Source organism: Lepisma saccharinum, chromosome 27 (genome assembly GCF_977018435.1).
Source record: "Lepisma saccharinum chromosome 27, izLepSacc3.1, whole genome shotgun sequence".
Classification (NCBI taxonomy): Eukaryota; Metazoa; Arthropoda; class Insecta; order Zygentoma; family Lepismatidae; genus Lepisma; species Lepisma saccharinum.
Genome location: NC_139255.1, coordinates 42404990 through 42431701, shown reverse-complemented (window position 1 = coordinate 42431701; position 26712 = coordinate 42404990). Strand labels below are relative to the sequence as shown.

The following is a 26712-nucleotide window of genomic DNA, read 5'->3' as shown; positions in this document are numbered from 1 at the left end:
AATTATTTCTCTTGCAGTTATTACAAGCACAAAAACACAATTTTTCGTTGTGACGTTTCAGGAGAACACACAGTCCCTTCATCACATATTTATTTTTAGTTTGACTAAAGATACAGTTATAACAATGGTTATTTTTTTCTAAAGGAAAAAGAATCAGTTATACAATGGACGTTGTCAATGTTACATTGTTGTAATATAGCAACTTAACTGAAGGGAGTGTGTTCTCCTGAAACATTACAACAAAAAACTGTGCGTTTATGCTTGTAATAACCGTAGACTACAAGAAAAATAATAAAAATAATTTTCAAATTTAAATCGGATTTTTACAATTTGCATAGATTTTTTTTATTTCTTAAAAACACACTTAACATTGCTTGTATGATTTTTGGCATCATACATATAGATATATTTTTTTTTTGTAAAAATACACCATACATATAGATATGTTTCTTTTTATATGGAAAGGCTTTCTTTTTTGGTAAACAGCCTTGTCAAATAAATGAATAGTTTGATTAAAGCAAATAAAAAATATATGTAAATATGTATATATGAATTTACTATGGAAATATTTTTGTTCAGTGTGTTAATGAAATTATAATAATTTCAGTAATATTCCTTGCAGTATAAATAAAACATTCTGGATGTACTACATGTACATAATTGTAACTTCAATTTTTTTTAGTAGTTCTTGTAGCTGAATTTCGGCATTTTATAAAATAATAATTTGTAGGGATGGGACCAATTAATCGGTACTCTATCGGTATCTGTCGATATAGGCATATCGGTGTATCGGTAAAATTACCGATTATTTTACCAATCCAATATGTCAATTATTATATGACAATTTAGTGCAAAACTCTGAAATTTTGTTGTAATTTTTATGGATAATAACCATGACCTACTTTCTAAAAAAGTAAATGTCTAAATATGCAACTCCTTTTGCACTGCAGTCACCTTGAAGCACACATACATTAAGGAGGTCAATGAACCTTTCAGGTTCTTCAAGGACCATTTCTAATTTTATATCGGATCGGTAGAATATCGGTTATTGGTATCGGTAAATTTTATATCGGTACTTTATCCGTATCTGCCAAAATTTCATATCGGACCATCCCTAATAATTTATAAAATATGAGTTGCTATGTTAATTTACAGTTTAATGATAATGACACTACTTACGGTTTAACATGATTAGCATTTTGTATATTATTCTACACAAAATGTGCTACTTTTGTCTACAAAAATTATTGAATTTTAAATCAAGAGAAACTTAAGTGTGTTTACAGTTTAATATTACATTTCATTTTGTATGAGCTTCACCCCATCAGTACATACCAGGTGGTTATAATTAAAGTGACGGTGTTCAGAGTGGTACAGCACGGGCTGTAATGAGAGTAGCAGTCTGAAACTTCGTAGATATGCTAATGAAGCAATGCGCTCGCGAATTATGCCAAAAAAAAAAATAGTTCCAATTCTCGCCACCAGGGTAAAAAACGGCGCTGTAAGCAGTCAAAACGTGGAATTTTCCATAACTCTGACGTCAAAGTCGGTGAAATTGCCTAACCATTGTGTGAGCTCCCTGGTTGTTGTTGGTGACGCTTGTTGCTTTTTCCTTTAGTAATGTTCATGTAATTCGAATAGTGAAATTGTAGCGATATTTTATTACAAAGAGTATTGTTTTCTGCAATTTATAGTGTTTTTCCTGTAACTATACCAAGTTTTGACTGCTTACAGCGCCATTTTTTTACCCTGGTGGCGAGAATTGGAACTATTTTTTTTTTGGCATAATTCGCGAGCGCATTGCTTCATTAGCATATCTACGAAGTTTCAGACTGCTACTCTCATTACAGCCCGTGCTGTACCACTCTGAACACCGTCATTTTAATTATAACCACCTGATATGTCTTGTTTCCTTTCTTAGAGCCTAATAAACACCATTAACATATAACGATATTAATGTACTTTTACCAAGAGTGATTCTGATATCTACACAATCCTTATTCTATAAATTATTTATTTAAAGTGAATTAAATCAATCCATCTTGACTTCAACCCAGGTCTCTTGCTTACTGCACCATTTCTCTACCACACGGGTAAAACACTGAGAGTGAAAAATCAGGCGAACACAAGACTGGCTCGGTAGCTCAGTTGGTAGAGCAATTGCATAGTGTGCCAGAGATCCAGAGGTTTTAGTCCTCATCGAGCTTGCATTTCTCATTGAAATTTCTACCTAGAAATCCTGTGTGTGCCAAATCGTAAGGTTACACATACCTACTGAATCACTGTGTGTCAACAACTGGACATCATGCTCCTTGGTGAACGCCTGCAGTTCCGGAGGCACTACACAACACGATGCCAGGTTGATTTGGATAATACTTGGTTTCACCTACAATGAAAAAAAAAAAAAGAAATTACAAAAATGTAACACAAATGTGCATAGATTCAGAAAAAACATAAAAAAATTCAATTACCATATTTGCACTTTTTTCCCTTTAAAAATATGTGTGAAAAACACGGTGCACCTTAAACGGCGATACTCAGTTTTTGATTACCTTCATATCTGGAAATTTTCTCTCTGTACCGAGTTACAAGATTTCTTCCTTGCTTTCTTGCGGTGTGTGACATTAATCTTTTCTTTCCTAGTTAGATTAGGTAACTTATTTATTGAAAGTAGGCCTACATGGTATTTTATATTTGAAATACTGTAAATTATACCTGCTGCAAAATTAGTTTCGTATTGACACTTGTGAAGCACGTGGAGAAATCGGGTCTACATCACTGCGGGAGGGTGGGTTGCTGGCATGCGAGCCAATCAAAATCTTCCAAGCGCTTCACCCAAGCCTGGGTTACCTAGCAACAGAAAACGTTTATCTCGGTGCTGCCGCTTATCGGGCGATTCTTTCTGCAATCAGTTTTCATGTTGTTGGGAGAGGACGTGTTGTTTGTTTGTTGCATTGCTGTGATATTTTAATCGGTCCGTTTGTTTAGTGTATATTAAATTTAGAGTATTCTTTGTTGTATATAGCATCTTGTTTTAGTGTGTTATTCTTTTGTACATAATTTTCTGTGTTCTGCTTGAGTGTGTCGTGTGCTTGTGTGAAGAATGTCAAGCACAGGCGGCAATACTCGAGATGACAATGTACCAAAGAGGCCATGCATTAACAGAAAAAGGACTTCTTCTCAAAGGCTAAACGCGGGAGATGGTTTTCTCTGAGCGCAAATAATTTGAGCAAGAGAAAAACAATGGGAGTCCAATCATTTCTGTAAATAAAGTTCTGGACAGGACTGCTGCTGCTGTCGGCATGTCTAAGAACAACCATAGGGAAAGAAAAATATAATGTGGTAGAAATAAATATATAAATAAATCAATGCAAGGGTTCAAAACTGGAAACCCCAGGAAAAAGAGGAATATCAGTAAACGCGTGACAAATTTAGATACCTTTCAGCAAGATGCTATTCGTCGCCATATTTACTCTTATTATGGGAGGAAAGAGCATCCCACTGTTGGGAAACTGCGTGTTTCGTTGAAAGATTCGGGACTTTTTCAAGGTGGGGAAACATCTTTAAGGACAGTCATAAAATATCTGGGATTCTCATACAAAAAAATTAATGGACGCAAATTAAAGTAAAGTATGGAGGCATATGGGGATGTGGAGGTAGGGCTCCACACATTCTCTACCTTGGCCATATTATGGAGGTGATGCGGTGATGTGGTTCACCAACCGCCTTTAACCCAGGTTTGCCCCAGGTACTCACTTGGGCTGAGTCAACCCCAGAGCTGCTCTGGATATTTGAAAAAGTTCCACAAACCACCGCAGGTCCCCACCAACTGGACTTTGTGCAATTCAGTTGCGGTATAATTGAGAGATGGGCAGATTTTAATGGCAACTTCGGAAAGAAATGATTACTGAAAGTGTATATATTCAATGTTTTCAGAATGGATTGAAAAGGTCACCTATAAACAATGCTCGTTTCGTTAATTCGTTCATGTTGTAAGGGAAATGGAAATGAAGAGAGAAAACAATAACGCATTTCATCATTGTTGTTGTGTCCCATTTTCCTCGAAAAACAATAACACATTTCATCATTGTTGTTCCTTTTCATAACACTTGTTCCTCGACACAGCATCAGACGGCTGCACTGCGTACCGTACTGCATGATATGGCAACACCGTGACACGTGTTCCTTCAGCTTTCAATACCAAAATAATTTTGCGGCAGGTTTAAATATAAATTCAGTGATAAAAGCTTTTTCCTCAAAAATCCGTACAAAAAAGAAAAATACGGTAAATATTACGGTTTCACAAAACATCTTACATATAAGCAGATATCAGCAGTTGCAAGTATAGTGCATAAAAATAAAAATACAGAGGTACTAGGTGATAAATCACATTGCCAAACTGATTCCTTAGAATAAAAGTCTATTCAGTGGTGTAATCTCCATGTTATCACGTTAACAACCAGTAAACTAATGTTTTCTCATATTTTTTTAAAATACATTTAGCTTTAATATATGGGAAATCACTCATTATATATTCCTCCCTGATTGTACATAGGGATGGGAGGGGAGGGGGCAAGGGAGCTAAATAAAAACTGGGGCAGGTGACTATTTAAAATACAGGCAGCCTGTATGGTCAGTTGCACTGCTGGAAACAGCATTGGAGGGACAAAGCTGCATCTTCCTCTCCGTTTGTGTGCCACACTTGGCAGAAGCAGCGTTGCTATAAAGAGAGAAATTCCCTGGAGGGAAAATGCTGCTTGTTCCTTTCAGTTTCTGTGCCACACTTGGCAGAAGCAGTGTTGTTACACAGAGGGAAATTTCCTGAAGGGAGAAAGCTGCTTGTTCCTTTCCGTTTCTGTGCCACTCTTGGCGGAAGCAGTGTTGTTACACACGGAAATTTCCTGAAGGGAGAAAGCAGTTTCTGTGTCACTTGGCAGAAGCAGTGTTGCTACACAGAGGGAAATTTCCTTGAGGGAGAAAGTAGCCTGTTCCTCTTGGTTTCTGTGCCACACTTGGCAGAAGCAGTGTTGCTACAGAGGGAAATTTCCTGGAGGGAGAAAGCTGCTTGTTTGTTTCTGTGCCAGACTTGGCAGAAGCAGTGTTGGTACACAGAAGGAAATTTCTCTTGGTGAAGGGAAATCCAGGTCCAATTTTGGTGAAAAGGGAAATTTTATGAAAAATATGAAAACTGCCAGAAAATCTGAAATTGTCGGACTCCTGTTTTTGTAATAATTCTTGAAGCTTTCCTGGCGGCGAATATTGAAAAGGTTTTCTTGGGCAATCAGCCAGGTGATTTCCAGAAAGGCTTCCGAGCTTTCGAGAGCTAACGTCACTCTCATCTTCAGGGAATGAAGTGCAGAGATAAGTCAGGGTGACGTTATATGTATTTGGTGTGGGACGACCAAAGACAACCTAGGACAGAAGACACCCGGGGTTTACCATATCGCCTGTGCCTGCGGTAAAGCCTACATTGGACAAACGGGGAGGACAATCGAACAGCGCTGCAAAGAACACGCAAGCTACATAAATAATTTTCACCCGGAAAAATCAGGGTTAGCAGAACATTCAATCCAGGAGGGCCATAGAATTCACTTCACAACCATTGAGATGATCAATAAATCATCAAATTACTGGGACCGTCTCATCAAAGAAGCAATAGCCATACACGGGGAAAAGGACAACCTCGACAGGGACACGGGAGTTGAACTGGACCCAGCCTGGTTAGCGATAGTCGACTGGGAGTGCGGACGTCAGAGAAACGCCACCTGGTTGGCCCGACACCGGACTAGAGTACTGCAAAGTCTAGCTTTTGCCTACCCGTGCTTCTTGCCCTGCGAGAACAGGTTTACCTGCTCGCCTGCCCATGGCAACGAGTCGACTTGCAACTTTACCCGGGTTCCTCGTCTTCAAGGCACTCTGCACTTACAATGTACCTGGGCATTCAACAAGACCCGGGCACCTGCAAAACCTGCTGGAAGGAAACAGCCCTCCGGCAGCGTGTCACTCCAGGCGTTTCTTCACGCGGACAGCTGCAGCCAGTGTTGCCTACTTATGTAACTCCAAGATCCTACGAAGTCCTAGGAGGACAGAAATTTACAGTATATACTTAGCGATTTCAGTTCATTGTAAGCAGTTTTTATCTTATTGCCAGGAAATTCACGCAATATTACAGCTTCATTTATTTAAATGAATGATCGGGCAAACAAAAAACTCCTCATCGAAAACTAATTGTTTTTCATTACATGGTGTCTTAACCAGGCACGCAGTGGTGTAACCACAGGGGGCATTGCTCATTAACTTTCGACGAAAATGAAGTCTAGCGGGGTTGGGCAAGTGGAGCAAACATTAAAGTACAAGAAAAACTAGGCTAAAGGATACTCAAGATGGAATTAGTTTTCATATATTTCTTGTATTATTCCTTCCAGACGGCAAAGGGCACCTGCAGAGGGGAACAGAGGGGCAATTGCAACTCCTTGATTTCAAATTTTATGAAAGTAGAAATATATTAAAGTATATTATACTGTCTCATCAAGTTCAATGCCGTAGCTAGGGGGTAGCTGAGGTCGGCCCTGGAAGCTGAACGATCTAAATGAAAAATGTTTTAAAACAGAGAATGCCATGGCGACCCAATGCCAACATTGCTATCAATGTTGGTTTGTTATGAGATTGATTAATTGATTATGTAATGTATTTAAATATGCATTAAAGAAACTTTGAATATGTACACAATTTAGTGTTAACATGTTGCATATGTATTTTCTTATTTTATGTCGCTCCATGTTTCATATGTCTTCCACGTAGTACACCCTGGACTGCCGACTAATGAGGCTCTGGCCCCATGGCCAGTATAATTTTGTTTGTGTTGTCATGTGTTTTGTCCTTCTTTGTGCTGAGTGCTCCTTTACAGCCTCAGCTTTTAACGAAAGTCAGAAGATTTTAATATTTTATGATTTTAGTTCTGCAACGTTAGAGTTGTTATGTGTGGGGCTGGACCCCATATAATGTGACGGGTGCAAAATAGCCTTAGTGCTGACACACCCAAAATTTTAAATTCAAATTCAAATTCATGTTTCATATGTGAAAAGAAAATATTTTACATGAAAATTTTACATGCCATATGAACATTCGGAATGCACTTTCTTTCTTTCAAAAACAGTTTGTGTGCTTGTTTTCCATTATTAGCTAATGTGAAATTAAGGTGTTGAAAAAAAAAATTTCGAATCCCTTGTTTCAACACAAATGAGTTAGAACCGACTTCTACCCACCCCCCTTTTTGCATGATTTATGAGAATAATAATGCCTTTGATGTTACTTTATAACTATTATATTGTTATTGTTGTTGTTGGCATGTTTATCCAGGTACTTGCCCCTCCAAAAGAAAATTCGTGGTTGCGCCTCTGCAGGCCCGTAGCCAGAATTGATTGGTGGGAAGGGGGTCTCATGGGTTATCAGGGAGGGCTTCATAAACCAAGTCCATTTTCAAAGGTTTGATAGTAATATATGAAAGTAAATTATATGTGTGTGTTGTGTGTGTAGCCTAATCATTAAGTTAACATAGGACACAGAAAATCTAGAAATATTGTTCAAATACTTACAATATATTTTCAATATCTTCCCATTCATAGCTGAAGCCGAGAGAAAATATTCTAATTACTACCTGCTACTTTGACTTCGGCTCGTAAATCAAATGAAATCATTTTATGCCTATATGTTCTTTGTATTCTGTGAATTTTATCAAGTTTTGAGTAAAATAATATCTGCAGTCTACATTTTCACTCGTCACTGCAAACAAATTTTACAAAGTAGTTTACCAAACTTCAGAAAGGGGGGGGGGGATGATAACTGCAATGCCACTGGACCCTGTCTGGCTATGGCTCTGGTGTTCGCAGTAGAACAGTGTGTTGCTCTACTCGCGACCTTGGCGTCGAACGTGACATGTTCCAGTAGTGCCCTGGATTATGGTTGTTTACAACATATTCTTATGTAGCCTATACCACGGAAAAATCTATTTCAATGAGTGTGGGTGCAAAAGTAGCAAGCAACATTCTTACATCTCATTTCATTGGCGATGTGGCTTTGAGTTCCCATTCTAAGTAGTGGAAATCTATTGCAGTTGGCAACACTGCAGACAGGTGTGCGACCAGTGGAGTTCCTACTCGAAGCAACTACGTCATGCAGAGGGAGGGGTCTGCAGTTGATGGAAAGAACGAACTGAGACCTACTAGGTATCGTAAGACTGTGGGTACCCGGCGGGTCTACAATACCTGCCAGGAACGATCTGGGCAGGAGGGCATACAAGCTGCTCAAGCAAGGGTGTTGTGCAGGTTGCATGGCATTTTAGGAGCGATGTTTCGCGAACGGGTCTGCTCCAGGTCTTGTGCAGGTCTCTGCACCGGATCCCTTCCACACCAAATACATATAACGTCACCCTGACTTATCTCTGCACTTCATTCCCTGAAGATGAGAGTGACGTTAGCTCTCAAAAGCTCGGAAGCCTTTCCGGAAATCACCTGGCCTGTTTTTGTTTCTGTTATATCTAATTCATCTGTATGGGGGGGGGGGGGGTATAATTAATATAATGATAAATAAGAATTGTTACAGTAGTGATGCATCCGGAACATTTGATCTGGTTTAAGATTTGGATCCAAGTCAAGAGAAACTGATTTGGATCAGACCAACAGTTTATGGTATAATAAAACCACCAACATCTGTTCCCACTGAACAGAATAACCTAACAACTTTTCCTACCTTAGCCCATTTGTACAACTCGATGAAATGGTCTGTGTCAAGGTCGCTGACTCCTATGGAGAGGATTCGTTGCTTGTTTACTAATTCCTCCAATACAGACCACAGTTCCTTCACCTGGGACAACTTGTCAACCAGCTCTGGAACATCCCGGCATGCTAGCACCACCGAATCGACGTACGTAGTTTCCACTTCGGACATCACTGAAACAGATAGATTAAACATATAATATGACTTAATGGATCAATAACTAGAGAATGAATAATACAAAGTAAGACTAAGATGCATTTATTACCATTAAGTTGTTGCCATAGTTCGATAGTGTCTTTTCACAAAGATCTGAGATGCCAGTAGTACAACTGCAGACTTCTCCTTCTTAGAATTAGGTTTTAACATCTAGTGGCCAGCTGGAGCAACTGCTATCCCAGCACCTGTAACCCCTTCACCATGGCTGGGATGGCAGTTGCTCCAGCAATGTGACATAACTTAATATGTTATTCCCCCAAAAATTAATGGAGATCATTTTCAGTTAATTTATTCTTGTATTAGTATACACATGCAGGCATGGTATAATTGACAAAAAAATTGATAATTTTGAAATTTGGGTTTGTCCCACTAGACCCCCACTAGGTGCCCCCCCACACAAAGTTTATTCTACAGTAAAAACATGCATCTACAATCCACCAGAGATTAAGATGTTTAGCCTTGCATAACAAGGTGGAGGTACAAAAAAAAATTCTTGGTAATTACTTTGGAACACAAACATTACTCATGCTTCTAGTGATATTTGCATGTAAAACATGATTATTCTCAGTGCGGGGGTTACCCAGACCTTCCTTCTAAACCTGTTTCCCTGCATAGGGAGCACCCACAGGCCGACACCAGTTTCTGGCAAATGTTCAAAAGGTGCTATGGCATCCTTTCATCCTAGACCTCGCATCTGCTTGTCGGAAGCACCTGTCTAGCCAACAATTGGTGGAGCTGCTGTCTTACGCCCCAATTACTGGAGGCACCGATTGACCACCATCAATCCCAGCTAACACTCGGGGGTGTTGCATCCATTCTTTTTCAGGAAAGCATGTGATGTTGAGGGAGGCCCGTAGTTGGTTACCTGACAATTGATGCTCTAAATAAACTTGGGTCCCCTTACTCATCCTAACACCCCTTTAAGAGGAATACGGATGATTCCTGCTCCCCTCCCACCCCCTTTATTTCGAGACCTAGAGTGCAGGTAAACTACATCCCGAGTCCAGCTAACTTCTGGTGCCCACTTACAGCACAGAACGGTTATGTTGCCAGAAGGATGTTTCCTGCTGGTTGCTTAGGGGAGGGGGATTCTAAGATTGCAGTTTGTTGCACAGCAAGTCTCTTCACAGGTAAATGTGGCAACAGCAGATCATTGCCAGAGAGGCAGATGCTCCACAGCAAGAAAGCTTGTCTTGACACTAAAGCATCTCTGTATGTATAAATGATGTAGCTGTGCTGATGGGTTTTCTTACATGCCTTGTAAATAAATTTGAATAAAGAAACTTGATGTAATTATTTCTATCCTCGCAAGCCCTGAGATACTGTACTTAGAATTGAATGGTTGTTTTAAGGCTAGACTGAACCTTTAGCAGCCGAATGGGCAAATTTTTTAAAAAAATTCCTCTCCAACAGAAAAACCGCTGTGATATTTCAAAATAAGAAAAAAATACATACGAGGGTCACTATTTATATTTTGAGCCTTGGCAACACTGATTGAAGTTAGGCGCGATTTGACGTTTGCACGGAATCGTCTGGCATTATTGACCATAACGTACTTCAAATGTTTTGTCAATAGCTTTATTTGTGTTGTTTATGTTGCCTTGGAGATTGCGCGACAACAATAAAATGGAATTAACTCGTGAACATTTTCGTGCGATGATTTTTTACGATTTTCGACGTGGATTATCGATTTTCGACGTGGATTATCAAGACAAGAGTGCATCGATCAACTTACTTCCACATTTGGCGATGAAGCCCCATCCTTTGCCACTGTGAAACGCTGGTATAACGAATTTAATCGTGGCCGCCATTCGCTCACCGACGAGATTCGCGAAGGTCGTCCAAAATCAGTTGTTGTTCAAGAAAACATTGATGCTGTGCAAAACCTAATACTGCAAGATCGTCATGTGACATACTGTGAGATTGAGGCAACCTTAGGCATTAGTTCCACCAGCATATATAAAATATTACATGATCATTTATCTGTGAGAAAGGTATGTTCTCGTTGGATGCCACACAATTTCACAAAAACTCAAAAAGACGCTCGCGTCAATTGGTGCAAACAAATTCTCAATAAATACAATCGTGGTGCTTCAAAAGACGTATATAAGATTGTAACAGGTGACGAATCATGGATATATGCATATGAGCCGGAACGTAAACAGCAGTCGACTCTATGGGTGTTTCAAGATGAACCCAATCCAACAAAAGTTGTTCGCGCTCGAAGCACATCGAAACAAATGGTCGCCTGTTTTTTCGGGAAAACTGGTCATGTGGCAACTGTGCCTTTAGAGGAACGTAGAATGGTCAACTCTGAATGGTACACAACAGTTTGTTTGCCAGAGGTCTTCGGTCAAATACGGAAAACAAACAAACACCGTCGGATCATTCTTCAAGACAATGCCAGCTGTCGCACATCTTGTCTAACAACCGACTTTATGAACAGTCAAAAAAATCGAATTGATGGGTCATCCGCCATACAGTCCTGATTTGGCACCCAATGACTTCTTCTTGTTCCCGAATGTCAAGAATAAATTGCGTGGACAACGATTTTCGTCGGCGGAAGACACCGTTGATACGTTCAAAAACCACATTATGGAGGTGTCTCAAGAAGATTGGAAAAACTGCTTTGACAAATGGTTCGAACGAATGCAAAAGTGTATTGACCATAAAGGCGAATACTTCGAAAAACAATAAAGCAGTTATCAATGCCAAATTCCTGTTTTTTCATTGTTAGGCTCAACATATAAATAGTGACCCTCATATGCTTAGAATTTTTTCTAGAGCATTGACATGAATTTTTGTGTAGTTTTCTTTCACTGTTGTCTAGATATTGTCAATAGTTTTGCGATTACATAAGTCTATTAAACTATTGATAATATCTAGACAACAGTGAAAGAAAACTACGTAAAAAATCACGTCAATGCTCTAGAATCGGGACTGGATCAGGTGACTGACACAAAGATTCACATTTATTTAATTTATTATTTATTGCTTAATTTTGTGTTTAATATGCATAATGATCTATTTATGTTGTTATGTTCGTAAAACGTTATTGAATTAATATGATGTATAATCACATTATTGATAATGTAAATTTACGCTGTATAAATTTCTATATATATTTTGAGCATTCGAACGGAAAAGAAACAAAAGAATGTAGATCAATAAGTAATTAATATATGGAAAATTTAAATAGTGACATCAGAGTTTGCTTTCAATTTATCAAACAGTAAGCAGATTTGGATAAAGGGAAATTCTAGGATGTTTCTTTGAAGATTAAGCAAAGGGCTTGCTTCAATCACCAGTTTAAAGTGGGATCCGAACCACTGTGCAATGTGCCTCCACTGGGTATCAAACCTGGGACCCCTTGATTACAAGGTAACAGTAACCCACTGTATGGAGAAAAACCTATGGTGGGGGTAGATTAGATGTATAGTTACATCTAATGAGAAAAAAGTTTGAAAACCACTGAGCTAGAGTCTGCATCGGATGAGAGTGCGGCCCGGAACAGCTACCTCTGTACCCATGACATCACTCTCATCCTAAACCACCAGGATGCCCTCTCTATTTACTCATGGGAAATGAAGTTCCTCGAGGAACTTATCTTTATGTCATACAAGCGGCTACAAGATGAATTTTGGTCTTTTGTGAAACGTATTCATATATCTAGGAAGCATAATTGAGAGAAGTGGAAGCATAGATAAGGAGGTGGGTGGTGAACTCTATCAAAGCATTCCAAGATTAATATTGGAAAGGGATGTACCTATGAAATGCAAGAAGGTAATATACAACACATACTATGTGCCAGAAGCATCTCGTGAACGCATGCGTCAATTGTGGGAAAAAGGACAGCTTGCTCTGCAACTACATTCATGAGCATTTCTACATTCTAATCTCTTCATATAGGAGAAGTATTTATTTTACATGAGAGCACTGAACTAAGCTTATATTACATTTCTTGGATCTGATGTGAAAGAAAGTAATAATTATTTTCCCACAATTGATGCATGCGTCACTTCAGATCCAAGAAATGTAATATAAGCTTAGTTCAGCGCTCTCGTGTAAAATAAATATTTCTCCTATATGAAGTAATTAGAATGTAGAAATGACAAATGAATGTCGTCGTAGAGCAAGCTGTTCTTTTTCCCACAATTGACGCATGCGTTCACAAGATGCCTCTGCTATGTGCCAATAATTACATGGAGCAGAGACTTGGATTTAATTTGACTGATTCGATTTATTTTACTTCACTGTTTGTGCAATTTTCGGCTAATTTGCGAAGATCGGAATGACTGAAGACATGAGAAAATTGATGAATGAACACTCACAAACATCCATGCCCAGGCCAGGATTCAAACCTGGGAACCCAAGCATCGTAGCACGATGTGCTAACCATTCTGCCACGGGCGGGGTCCAGAAACTTGGACAATGACAAGGAAAGACAAAAGTAAGAAGTAGGCAGTGGAGCTGAAATTTTAAGGAGTGTATTGGGGAAGACTAGAAGGGATAGAATAAGGAATGACGAGATCCGACAGACAAGAGGGGTGGTGAAGCTTCAGGACAGAATAGATCAGGTACAGACGAGATGGTTCGGACACATGAAGAGGATGGATGCAGAAAGACTACCAGCAAGAGCTTACAATGCTCGAGGAGTGGGATTAATAAGGGGGAGACAAAGATGACTGAGGAAAGAGCAGATAGTGGAGAGTGTTAGGAGAAGAGGACAAGATTGGAACGCAGTGGAAAGATAGGAATGGTGGAAGACCAGAAAGCAAGGACAGGCTTGACTTTGATGTCAACCCAGCCAGAGGTAGAAAATTGCGAAGGATGATTATGTGAAACGTATTAAAAGACTTATGCACGGACATCATTTAACCCTTCACACAAGCTACTTGTTACTTACAGCATTGTAAGGCCTCTTGCAGAGCCGTTTTCTCAAGCTGAGAGACAAATACTTTTACACTAAGCTTCAAATCTTTCCTCTCGCTGTCCGGGGAGCTCCATCGTGCATGTGACGTTTCCTCCTTCCTGAATACCTGCAAAGAAAGCACTCAATAGAACCAATACAAATTACATTTAACAATAAAAATATATGAAAAAATAACAATATTGCATAGATTATCCAAACACGAAACTGAATAGTGGGTAACGTTACACTAGGTACGGAATAATTGCGAATGTTAAAAAAAAACTGCTTATGTGAATACTAATAAAAAGATATGGACCTAGATCTAAAATTTTAACTACACCGATTTGATATCAAAATGACAAATGTTATGTGAATGAGTTTTGTTATTTAGCATTACATTTCTGCGACTTTTGGCTAATCATGGCAATGAGGATGAGTGATTAATATTGATGAAGGATATGCACAAAGATCACCCAAGACCAAGCTGGAATTCAAACACGGCACCCCTGGCCTCGCAGCGTGATGTGCTAAGCATATGTTATGTGAAGAACAGGAATGATTGAGTAAGTTACATAACCGACCAACTGCAAACATTTTGCCTCCACATTTGTGGATATATATCCTGTCCCAGCTTACTGTAGAGCAGGGCCGCGCATATCGGCAGAGGAGGAGGAAAATCGAGTGGTGAAAGCACAGCATTGCCAACTGTACCTTAGTCCGTACGCTAAATGCACAGCTTTTCAAAATCTGGTCTTCCAGTTTTATCCCTAATATTTCCCTAAGAAATTCTTAAACCAATCGTACGGACCTGAAGACAAAAATCGGTCCGTTTGCCATGTGCGTTCGGTATTTCCTTTTCAAAAGTTTACAACACTGCACAGCGAAGGAGGAAATCGGGTAACTCCCATTGCCCATTACACAATCCCATTTCTCTCTCTCTTCATTGCTGGAGCCGCCTTGCATCACTACTTCTTTAAATTCAACATTAAAAAAAAGTCAGTTTCTAAGGTACCTAGAGAATTTTAGTTTTTCTTGTATGTACGCATTGCTTGCATTGTAGAATTATTACAACATCCATTATATAATGGATTCTTTTTGTTTAAAAAATTGCTAACATTCGTTATAACTGTATCTTTAGTAAAAATGAAAATAAATGTCTGATGAAGGGAGCGCGTGTTCTCCTGAAACGTCACAACAAAAAACTTCTTATGCTTGTAAAAGTAAAGTGTTCCCCTGTGCTTAGCACCACGCCATGAAGGCGTATAGGGGGTGTGGGGGTAACGCCCCACACTTTCTTGATCTGGTCGTGAGTGGGGGTGATGTGATCAGCACCATGCCCCTGACCGCCTTTACCCCCCAGGGTTTCCCCCAGGTACCCATGTTATTCGACGCTGGGTGGGCGCCGGGGCCGCTTCCAACGTTAGAAAAGTTCCCGGGTTTGAACCGGCTGGGGATCGAACCCGGGACCTTCAGCATGGTAGTCAGATGCGTTACCGACTGAGCCACCACGGCCACTTCTTATGCTTGTAATAACCGTAAACTACAGGAAAATAATTCTTAGAGAATTTTTAATAAAATATCAGAATGGTAAAATAATGTGTACATAAATTTATTTGTAATATAGCTGAGTGGCTGAGCACCTGAAGCAGCCAACTTTTTATATCTCCACCAAAGTCCCTGGGTTCGATTCCTAGCCAGGGCGTGAGTGATCTTTATGATTGTTCCTTCGTCAATTTCATCTAATCATCACTAATCCACTTCGTCGTGATTAGTCCAAAGTGGCAAAAATGTGACACTGATTCATTTATTTAACTTCACTTTTCTGCGGCTATGGGCTAATTGTGAATACGATGCAATGGTTGAAGAGACAATCTCAAACATATATGGACGACACTACACAAGGCCCACAGAGGATTCTACTGGCTGCAAGTCCGGATGCCAGAGCCTCACTAGCCTGCAAAATGCAGTCAAGGGTGTACTATGTGGAAGTGAGGTTGACATATACAAGCAGAGCCAGGACATTTTTATCTTCTAGACAAGACATATGAACGAGTTGCTATCAAGAGAAATCATCACTGATAATCGTAACACAGACAATATTAAGACACTGAATATTTGTAGCACACTATTGTACTCCTTATGCTAATTTGGTTCATTGGGGGGGGGGGGGGGAACTGCTGTCCAACACAGCAACTGGTGTATTTCCAGGGCACTGAGTTCTATCGTTGTTACTTAGGTAGAGGTTCAGATCCTGAAATGATTTTCCTAATACGACAAATTGTACCAGGGTGTCTCCCGAAATAACAAATCCAATATTTTTTTTACTTTTTCTTGACCTTTCTCCTTCCTCTTGACCATTTTTTCCTTATTTCTTAATAATTATTTAATCGCCCCCTACTTTGAGATAGTTGGAAATTAAGAAGAGATATTTTTATTCAATGAAAAACTTCTACCAGACGTCCGCTTAAGATGAAAGCTGAAGTTGTACTTTAACAAGAGATTTAGACTTGCTTTAATTATTAATGCATGTAAAAAAACAACACTTCAGACTTCATCCTGGATGAGGAATGGCCACATTACTTTATTTAATATTTTTACAAAACTTCACGCATACAAGAATGTAATTCTTAAGAAACAAGGTGAACAAACCTTAACCACAACTCAAAACAATTTCAGATTTCTAAATATTCAATTTTATGAAATCCCAGTACAAGTATAGAACAATGTAAATTCAATGTACTGTAATATATAGCAAAAATTCTTGACCACAAGCATAATTTCTTGACTTACTTGACCTACCTGTTGATTTCTTGACTTTTTTCTTCACTTTCTTCGACTGGTAGATACCGTGTGTACTCCCTTTGGCCTGTCTTAAGATTTAGTATCCTATTTTTCACTAACTTCACTCTGCTTCATCACAAGCAATGTTAAAGTATTATATTCAAAAACCTTCCCCTTTTTTATGTAATACTAGCTGATTACCTGGCGTCGCCCAGGTATTTATTTATTCCAATCTTGTATTAGACAGTGTAAAATGTAACTAATTTTAAATGTGATCGTGAATGTCACCAATTAGCTTAAAGACTCTGAAAACTATGGATTCGACACTAATCTAGGGCATTTGTGGCATTTTATTTTTCAGTCCCTCTCACCCCCACGCGGATAGGTGATGAACTTGAAGTTTAACCGCATTGGGAGTGTCAGGAAAACTATGGATTCCATTCACAACACAGTCTGAATGTTAGACAACCATAGAAACACCATTGTTGTGTGAATTGCATAGAGTTACGAATGTCTGTTTGTGCGGAATTTAATATCGGTCATTCTTGATTATTTTTACGTCACCCCTTCCCTTCCCACCCCACCCCTAGGGGTGCCAGGGGTGTCTTACCCCAAAAATATTCTTTCTAGATTGCAAGTGACACACACACACCCACACACATACATCTATTTTTATATATATAAAGTATACGATTAAATACCTATGGACACCCATATTTACACTCTTTACCACATAAGTCCACAGCATGAAAGTGCTCCTGTTCCGTATGATCACTGCTGATGAAACAAAGTGAACTTATCAAAGTATACAAATGCCAATCTTATGATGATCCATGGTGAGTACTTCTTATTACTTTACGAGATCAGTGCATGGTATTTTCTAGACATTCTATTCCAAATTGTCATTCCAATTGCCATTGTGTTGCTGTGGGTAACACAGGGAATGCAGGACTAAACGCAGTACTGCTCGTACCAAATGCTATTTAAATAAAAGCACGGTCATGAAATTAGGCAGGTGACAGGAGTTCACGCTGTTGCCACGTCGGAGCACAACCCCGTGTGTTTGGAGGTTTAAGAGAATGAAGATCTTGTTGTAGAGTTGGTCATTGTAATGTGATACGAAATTACAGTATTTGCTTGAAAGGTCAGGGGTGACACAAAAGTGCCCTGGAGAGGTCGGTGTGATGCTCGAACTAGGCAACGGTGTGGGAACCAGTGACTTTTGGCCCACTCTCACCTTACCCATATGTGGCACCAGTGCAATTATGCCCAGCCACCTATTTTCATGACCATGTATTTAGACATGCTATTCCAAACTGTCATTGCAATTGCCATCGTGTTGCTCTGGGTAACACAGGGAATGTGGCATCTAACACATTAACTACGTAGAAACCATAGACATCTTCCGGAAACTGAACATGATCAAAATGTTTATTTATTTTCAATTTAGACCTGGCTCCAATTACAATCGGGCAATGTAGCCCAGAATGCGTTACTGTATCTTCCCTATTTTATATCACTCCTCAGCCACTTTTGGATAATTGTCATGATAATCCAATGATATTGTTGAAGGACTCTCTCAAAATCAATGCCTGGGCCAGGACTCAAACTGAAAACCTTTGATGGCAAGACTTTGCGTGTCTGGCCACCGAGTCATCTAGTAAATGATATTATACACATATTTGAGAAAAGGAAGGATCTACAATAACCTTACTCAAACATAGTGGAAAAGAATTGCATAATTAAACTAGCTTACCACCAATATAAACATAAAAAAATGGCCATACCTCTATTGAATCCTTCAAATTATTATTGCCCGGAACAGACTGGGATAAAGTAATTTTCAAACTTTCCACAAGCTGAAATTGACAAACATACAACATTAAATTATTGTTATTAATATCTACAATTCGGTAAGAATTTACAATACCGGACCCTTCCATAATTTCTATCCTATTTCTTATACTCACGAAATATGTAGTCCCGATGAAGTATCTGACGTTAACATGTGGGGGTGACATGTTGAAATTGTTAATTGACATGTAGAAGTTGTAAAATATGCTTTTCAATTACCGCAATCGTTCTCCGTATACAAGCATGGAAACCATGTTTGTTCAACGTAGCGTTCACTTGTTCAGTAATCTGCGTGGTGTGAGGAAGACGGCGACTTTGAAGGTAGGAAATAAAGTTCTTTCTTTCGTAAGTTTTTTTAGTAACTTTTAGTTGGGTACATATTAATAATACAGGGCATTCGTTCATATTTCACATAGTCAATAATTTAGGACAGTTGATCACGATTGTGTAGCTAAAATTTGTTGCTCGAGTGCTAGGAAACTGACATTTTTTACGGTTTCCCACAAACCATTCACGCATAGCCCCACAAATCATTGACAGTAAGGTAGGCAAACATAGTTAAAATTTCATTCTAAAACACAAAATATTGAAATAACCATTGTTTTCGTGGAGAAATGCAGGGTTTCTGTTCCGATCGATGACCACTCAATTTGCTTATTTTGCAATTTCTACAAGTGACCCCCCAAATTTTAACTTCGAATTAGTGATTAGGAGGCCTCAATTAGTGAGTATGCGAAATATTACAAAAATTGGGGAGGGGTCCGGTATTGCAAATTCGCTCCTACAATTCTAATGTAAAAGACAAAACTTTGAATTATGAAATAATAATAAAATACTGCTATCAATTCCTAAACAATACTTTACTCTTAGATAAATTTATCATGCAAGGAAAAAGTTACATGTACTCATTATGACAGTTTTCTATATAATTCATTGATTGATTGATTTTTCTTTGCTTCTGTGCCAATTATGACTAAACGTGAAGATGGCAATGAGTGATGATAAGATGACATAGATCAAGGTACAATCACAAAGAACACACATGCCCAAACCAGGATTCGAATCAGGGACCCTTGACATAGTAGCATGTTGTCATGGCCAGTCTGGCACACTTTTCTACATAAATTACATTTTATTTTTACATAAAGTTTGACAGCTATGGTGAGTTTTCAAATAAAACATAGGTAAAAATTTACTATAGTTCAAACACCTATAATTTCTTCGTTTCGTCAATTTTTGACATTCATACTTACCTATGTGCTTCACGGAACATTCCTTAACATGTATTGACTTTTTTTGATCAAAGTAATTGCAATTTTTCACATTACGAGTACTTCTTTCTCGTAGCCTTTTCGCTTGCCTCAGACACAATATGGTGCGTACCCCTTCCTACATAATTGCGTGTTGTGCTTGTCTTTTGTCGATTTTCATTCGTTATGCAATGTTTCAACCTTCGGAACCCAAGAAATACCCGTGAACAAAGCTCATCTGATGTATTTTTTTTAAAAAAAACCTTTTTCGCATTTTTTACGAAGGAAATTGTAATGTTTCATGGCACTATCCGTGAATGGTTTTTGGGGCTATCCATCCCGGAATCGCTGGGAAATTTAAAGTAAATTTTTTTTGTTTGAAATTTTTGAGACCAAATTTCACACAGATTCCGGGCTCCGCCCCTGGGGTAAATGACTACCGTCCTCAACCGCAACTGCAGCCCCACCTCCGCTCCGGCTATCTCTATAGAGTCCCTGTTAAAGACATGTTAGAAATTGGCCTGAGCCACCTGCCCCCAAATGAGCCCCAAAATTTTAAATTTGAAGAAAACCGTTTCCAGGATACTGAAAACTTACCTGAATTTCACCACACATCCACGACACGTCATGTTTCTAACTTTCGTTGCAAACACAGACAGTTCGAAACACTGGATACCCAATGAACATGAACAAAACACAATCACGACGTATGATGATGCACGAAGGTGTATGCGCCAAAGGCTATTCTCTGTCGGAGCATGAATTTTCAACGAAAGAACATGAATTTCCGCTATGATACATTCCCACATCACACAAAACACCTTCCCGATGTTAGACAATGCTACAGAAACTTATTACGGTAAGTAGTTTCTTCTGTAAAAATTAAGAAATCTGTTTGAACTATAGTAAATTAGTACCGAATGATTTTTGCAAGGTGTGTGGGAGAATGAGTGCTACAAAGTTTGAAAATGAGCATGATTTCATGTTTGAAGGTTGTCATGTTTTGGTCAAAGTAACAGGTTGCTCAAGTTGTAGTAGTCATTATAAATTTTAACTGCTGGGTACTTTTTGGCTTAAAAATGTTAGACATGAAAGAAACGTAGGAAAACGCTAATTAAATCTAACCTACTTAGCTCACTCATGTACTCAATTACTAGGTGAATATTTCACATACAAAATTTATTGCTAAATGATTTTTCGTTGTTAGGTTAGGTTGGTCAAGTTTGGGGCTCTAGGCATTAAAACAATACCCATAAATGCTTTACACACCTGATCACATAATATCTCGTCTCAAGCACACACCCCCCCCCCTGCCCCCTTTCCAATTTCGTGTCAGTGTCGACCAGAAGTTAAGAACATCTGCTTGCACAAGATAAATTTCAACTCATAATTTCTCCGGTAAAAAATACTTGGTGAAGTTCTTAACTGTGCTAACTAGTTTCGCCAAGCTTCAAATTTACTTCCAGTATACACAATTGTTTCCAGTATTCTAAAGCTTCCTTATACTCGCTTAGAACTTATGAAAAAATCATTCAACATTCGGAACTCTTACCGAAACATGTAATGCAAGAGACTAACAGAACACGTTTAAAAGATGGGAGGACTAAAGTCCCCGCCGCGGAAATTGTCCAGTCAAGGTCACGCCACCCACCTACAGTGCTGCCAAAAAGCAACAATTTCAACTTTCGATAATAATTCCGAAAAAATCTTAGAAAATAGTACTTAACGTAAAGAACATTACGATACATTTTTTAGACTGAAATACTTTCTCGGCCATTCAGAAAAAAATTAAAACATGTTTCTATGAAATTCACGAGGAAAAGAATTAAAGCAATGACACAAAGAGGGTTGGAAAAAATAGTTAAACATTCTTAAGGTTCATAGAAGCCCACAGTATATATTTTATACACAAAATGTATAAGCATGCGAAGTAAAAAAGTTAAATATTCCAAAATTTACAAAAATTTTCAGGTTATGTACTGTAAAATATCAATACTGGCTAACTCACATTTTATTTGATCATGTAAAAACTTTCAGCGAGAAAGTTTGTAATAAAACATTGAAATTAATTTCAAGAACATATACAGTGTCTTTAGAGTGACATTTCACCTATATTTTATGTTTCATTTGAATGAATTTTGTTGCACATCGATCTTCCGCTCATCTGAGCACTGCCTGTGACATGCACCCGGCTACATTTACTTCCTGGGGGAACAAAATATTTCCCGTTAAGTCCATGTATTTGTACTTGCTCCACAGTAAGAATCATCACAATCTCTCTCTAGGCTCTATAACAGTGGCGGCACCAGGATCAATCGTCTAGGGGTGTTGAGGGGAATGCAGAATCAAATTAAGGCATACTATATTATGTTTATACTTCAAGAAAATGGTTGTAAAATGTAAAACCAAAACGACAAACAGGCCAGCTGAATAAACAAAAGGGAATCAATTCTTAAAAACAATCCTGGCAAAAGAGAGACAGCAGCCGCTGATCTTTGTATGTAGAGATCAAAGCAAATGTTAAAATCGTCCAGTTCAGTGCTTTTGCATTCCAGTTTGTAACTCTTTCTTAGTGACTCGAAGACAACATTCACGCCTCGAGCCTCTGCCGAAGTTAAAGTACTGCTGATATGTCGTACAGACTTTTCAGAAATACTACAAGCTTCCATCAGTTTTTGTACCGCTAGTAGGATGCTGCTCCTCAATGTCATTCAAAACCAAATAATCCATACACAATACACCAGCGAAGAAGTAATCGACCACATACATACAAAGTGAAAGTGTCGACTGAGCAGCTTGTGGCAACCCTGGAGAGCCAGGGGTGTGGAGGAGGCAAGGGGAAGCTCCAACCTTGACTGGACAGTTTTCATGGTGGGAACTCTAGTCCGCATTCCGGGCAACAGTGAAGAAATGGCCAAATGTAAATGAGTATTTGAAAATACATGTAAGAGGGAGGGAAACTGTTCTACAAGAAACATGGAGTAAGTAGCCATTCCACATCTTTTCAGACATGTAAATTCAAATGATACTGAATAGGAGCACATATGATGATGAGTTGTTTGCACTCTCATCCAACAGAACAAATACATACAATATTGCCAAAGTACAAGGTTCATGCTTTCAAGGGGTGTCCCACTTTTCTCGCACACTTGGTATAAAAAAGAATCGAAATATCACAATTAAGAATGACTCTTGTATATGGCATGCATGCCATCATTGTAACAGTTCATAGTAATTAAAACTTTGGTAACTGTCTGATATCGCCCAAACGGATTTCTTCAAATTTACAGGAGCAACTACTTACTGAAATCACTTTCTGATCATTGTCGAGGTTCTTCGAGGTATTTTCTTTCGCGGAAACTAAAAACTTCACCATAGAATGCTGCAGAATAATAAATAATCAGTTTTTACGTAAGGAACTTGCATCTTCTGCAACATTAGGCCGTTGTTTCCATTATGTACGTGCAGATGGCGCGAGCGTCGAAAGTCATCGGCAGTGTTTCCAAACGTGCCATTTTTTATGAGATTTCTTTTTAATTTTTTTTAACTATCCTTACCTAACCTACCCAAACCTAACCTTGCCGGAAATGGTCCGTGGGGCTATCATGAATGGTTTTTGGGGCTATCCATCAATGTTTATGATGACATAATAAACACGAAAGTAGGTATTTTTCGGTTAAGAAGGTTGAAACACTGCATACCCACTTCAAATCGACAAAACACAAGCACGACTGCACACCATATTGTCTGTTACCCAAGCATAACAAGGAAGACAAATAATGACTTGTAATATGAAAAGTTGACACTATTTTATGGAAAAAGGCATAACTTCACCTTAAAGAATCTTCCGCAATGCAGAATATGTAAGTATCAATGCAAAAATTAAGGAAATAAACGAGTGAGAGGTGTTTGGGCCTTATCAGACAAGTACCAAAAATTCACCAACTCATGTGGTGAAAGAAAGCGAGATAAAATTAACCATAGTTATTAATCACAAAATTCACGTTGTTCACCACAGGGTACTATTATAGTATGGGGGTGACACCTAAAAATATCATATATTTCACACTTTTTTACATTGCTAACGTACTATTTTGGAATGCGGAACATTTCCTAAGCTGAAATAATGCATTTCAGAGTGAATTTACAATATAGAGAAAGTCTCCAATTTTCTTAATTTTCGGTATACTAACTAATTTTGACCTCCTAATCACGAATCTGTTGAAAAAAAACCAGGGGTCACGTCTGAAAATTTGGAAAAAAGCCGATTAAATTGTTTATATATATAGGCGTATATGCGTAGTTTTACGAACAAAAATGTAATCTCCTGTCATTGATTCCAACCATGCCTTTGTTTTACAAGAAAATGATTTAAGATGTTCAATTTTAGTACGAACCCTATTTTTTCGATCACTTTAGGGGTGAAATGAATGCTAATGGAACCGAACCTAACCTAACCTCGTGTGAATGGTTCGTGGGGCTACCTGTGGATATTTTTTGGGGCTAACGTCAATGGTTTGTGGGGCTACCCGTGGATGGTTTTTGGGGATAACGTCAATGATTTGTGTGGCTACCCATGGATGGTTTTTGGGGCTAACGAACAATGTTTCATCAAAATGTACAATTTCCAGACGTGACCCCCAGTTTTTTACAACAGATTCGTGATTAGGAGGCCAAAATTAGTTATTATACCAAAAATTATCAAAATTGGAGACTTTCTCTACATTGTCAATTCGGTAAAAATTTACTATCCTTCGGACACCTCTAATTTTTTCGTTTAGTCAATTTTTGACATTCGCGGAACACTCCTGAAGGTGTATCAACGTTGTTTTGATGAAATTAATTGCAATTTTTCACATTACCAGTAATTCTTTCTGATAGGCCTTTTCGCTTGCCTGAGATGAACTAACCTAACCACGTGCCAATGGTTCGTGGGGCTAGCGCCAATGGTTCGCAATTATTTCCAATTTCTAGATCCTGATACTAACACGACACCAAATTTTAACTATGTTTCCTAACCTAACAGAACTAACCTATCCACGCGCCAATGGTTCGTGGGGCTAGCTATTCTCCGTCGGAGAATTAATTTTCAACAAACAACATGAATTTCAGCTATGAAACATTCCCACATCTCACAAAACACCTTCCCAATGTTCGACAATGCTACAGGAACTTATTACGGTAAGTAGTTTCTTCTGTAAAAATAAATAAATATGTCCGAAGGATAGTAAACAAGTACCGTCAATTCTTACCTGCATTTCTAAGATACTGTCTATTTCTTACATGGCATGTTGTGAGTGTGTTTTGTCGATTTATGCAGTGTTACAACCTCGTTCACCGGAAAACACCTACTTGAAATAATGCTAATACCTCGCAAACCATTGTCGTTAGCCTCACAAACCATTGAGACGTTAACCCCACAAACCATTCACGTTAGCCCCCAAAAACCATTCACTTTAGACCCCAAAAACCATCCACGTTAGCCCCAAAAACAATTTTCCGTAAGGTTAGGTTAGGCAAGCATAGTAAAAAAAAATACTCGACACGTAATGTTCTAGTGAAAACACGGCGAGTTTGAAACAATGACCATGGGGTTACGTCATCTGATACAAGGAACATTGTGCTCTCGTGGAGAAAGCAAATGGAGGCAGCAGAAACAGCGTGTCTGACAGAGATTTTCGCAGAAAACAACATGTATTCGCATTAAAATGGATCAAAACTACATTCACGAACTTCCACAACGCTACCGAAAATGATTTCCGTAAGTAATTTCTCCTGTAAATTTGAAGAAATCTGTCACCCCTATACTATAATGTTACCAAAAAATGAACTGTCATTTTACATCTACGGGTACTTACACAAGATAAAATTCCTAAAGTGACTGGCAATTTTTTTAAGGTGTATCAAAACGCAAATTCAGCTTGTTGGTACAGAATTATTATTATATATAATAACATGTCCGTACTATGTGCAAAGCGATATAAAGGCACGTTATTTGTTTTCCTTACTGCACATACTGACAGCATTGCAACACATAAAATAACTTACCTCATCTGTTGGATTTTGACTAGCTTTCCTTTTAACCTCACTTAAATCAAGTATATTTCTCGTATGAACAAATATTTTCTTCACATTTGGAGGTAGCGTGCTCAACATCCCGATCTTCTGCAAAAGTACGTCCAAAAAGATTTACCAGAGGAAAACAAACTCCACAATAACCCGTCGCCCACTCGTACACAAACTTAAATACTCACTTCCGTGGCTTCATTAGGTGACGTAATGGCATACACCACCCACTAGATTCTTCCATGTGTAAGATCATTAGTTACGCAACATTCCCAACATTCTACTGATGTATTAACGTAAATAAAACACGTTTTGCAATAATGCAAGCCGGGTCGACTCGCGATTGACCAAACAAAAGACATTTTTCATTTGTTCTATGAAACAGAATAAACAAATATTCGATTGCAGTTTCGGCTCACGTGACCACAGTTTGTATGTTTAGACTGCATCTAATCCACGTAACAGTTGCTCAACTGTTGACGTGTTTTCTTTTGTTTTGCAACTAAACAGATGATAGGTTGTATGAACAGCTCGTAAGTTTCAAATAATTTTTCCCACTGGAATTAGCAGCCTCTTGCAAAAATCGGGATTTTAAAATATTTAATGATATTCTAACTTGTCGATCACCATATCTTAAATTGTTTCTTCTTGATACGATATTCAACTGTTATTTTCAAGATCTCAACTGTTCATTCAAGAAGCAGAAACCTTTTGTTATGTAGCACTAAACTTGATTATGATAGTTGTGTTGCATTGGACTTGGCCAGGCGACGCAAACTGTTTGTGTTTATTCTGTCAAGCTCCGCCCTATATTGGAATGAGGAAGTAACGGCAACATGAGATTCAGCTCCGGTTCTC

At 38.6% G+C, this 26712-nt stretch overlaps 1 protein-coding gene across 2 annotated transcripts in view; it reads right to left on the bottom strand.

Annotated features, from left to right (window-relative positions):
* Positions 1 to 26236, bottom strand: part of Gclm (Glutamate-cysteine ligase modifier subunit) — a 30258-nt gene extending 4022 nt beyond the window's left edge. Inside the window, exons 1-5 of one of the 2 annotated variants that reach the window (XM_083113102.1) lie at positions 25837 to 26236; positions 18472 to 18543; positions 13898 to 14030; positions 8749 to 8948; positions 2272 to 2386 (exon numbers count right to left, since the gene is read on the bottom strand). In XM_083113102.1, coding sequence (XP_082969228.1) covers positions 2272 to 2386; positions 8749 to 8948; positions 13898 to 14030; positions 18472 to 18543; positions 25837 to 25944 — 628 coding nt within the window. In that variant the 5' untranslated portion in view covers positions 25945 to 26236. The remainder of the gene's footprint in view (positions 1 to 2271; positions 2387 to 8748; positions 8949 to 13897; positions 14031 to 18471; positions 18544 to 25836) is intronic. The other variant, XM_083113103.1, reaches the window with a different exon arrangement.
* Positions 26237 to 26712: the final 476 nt, after the last annotated feature.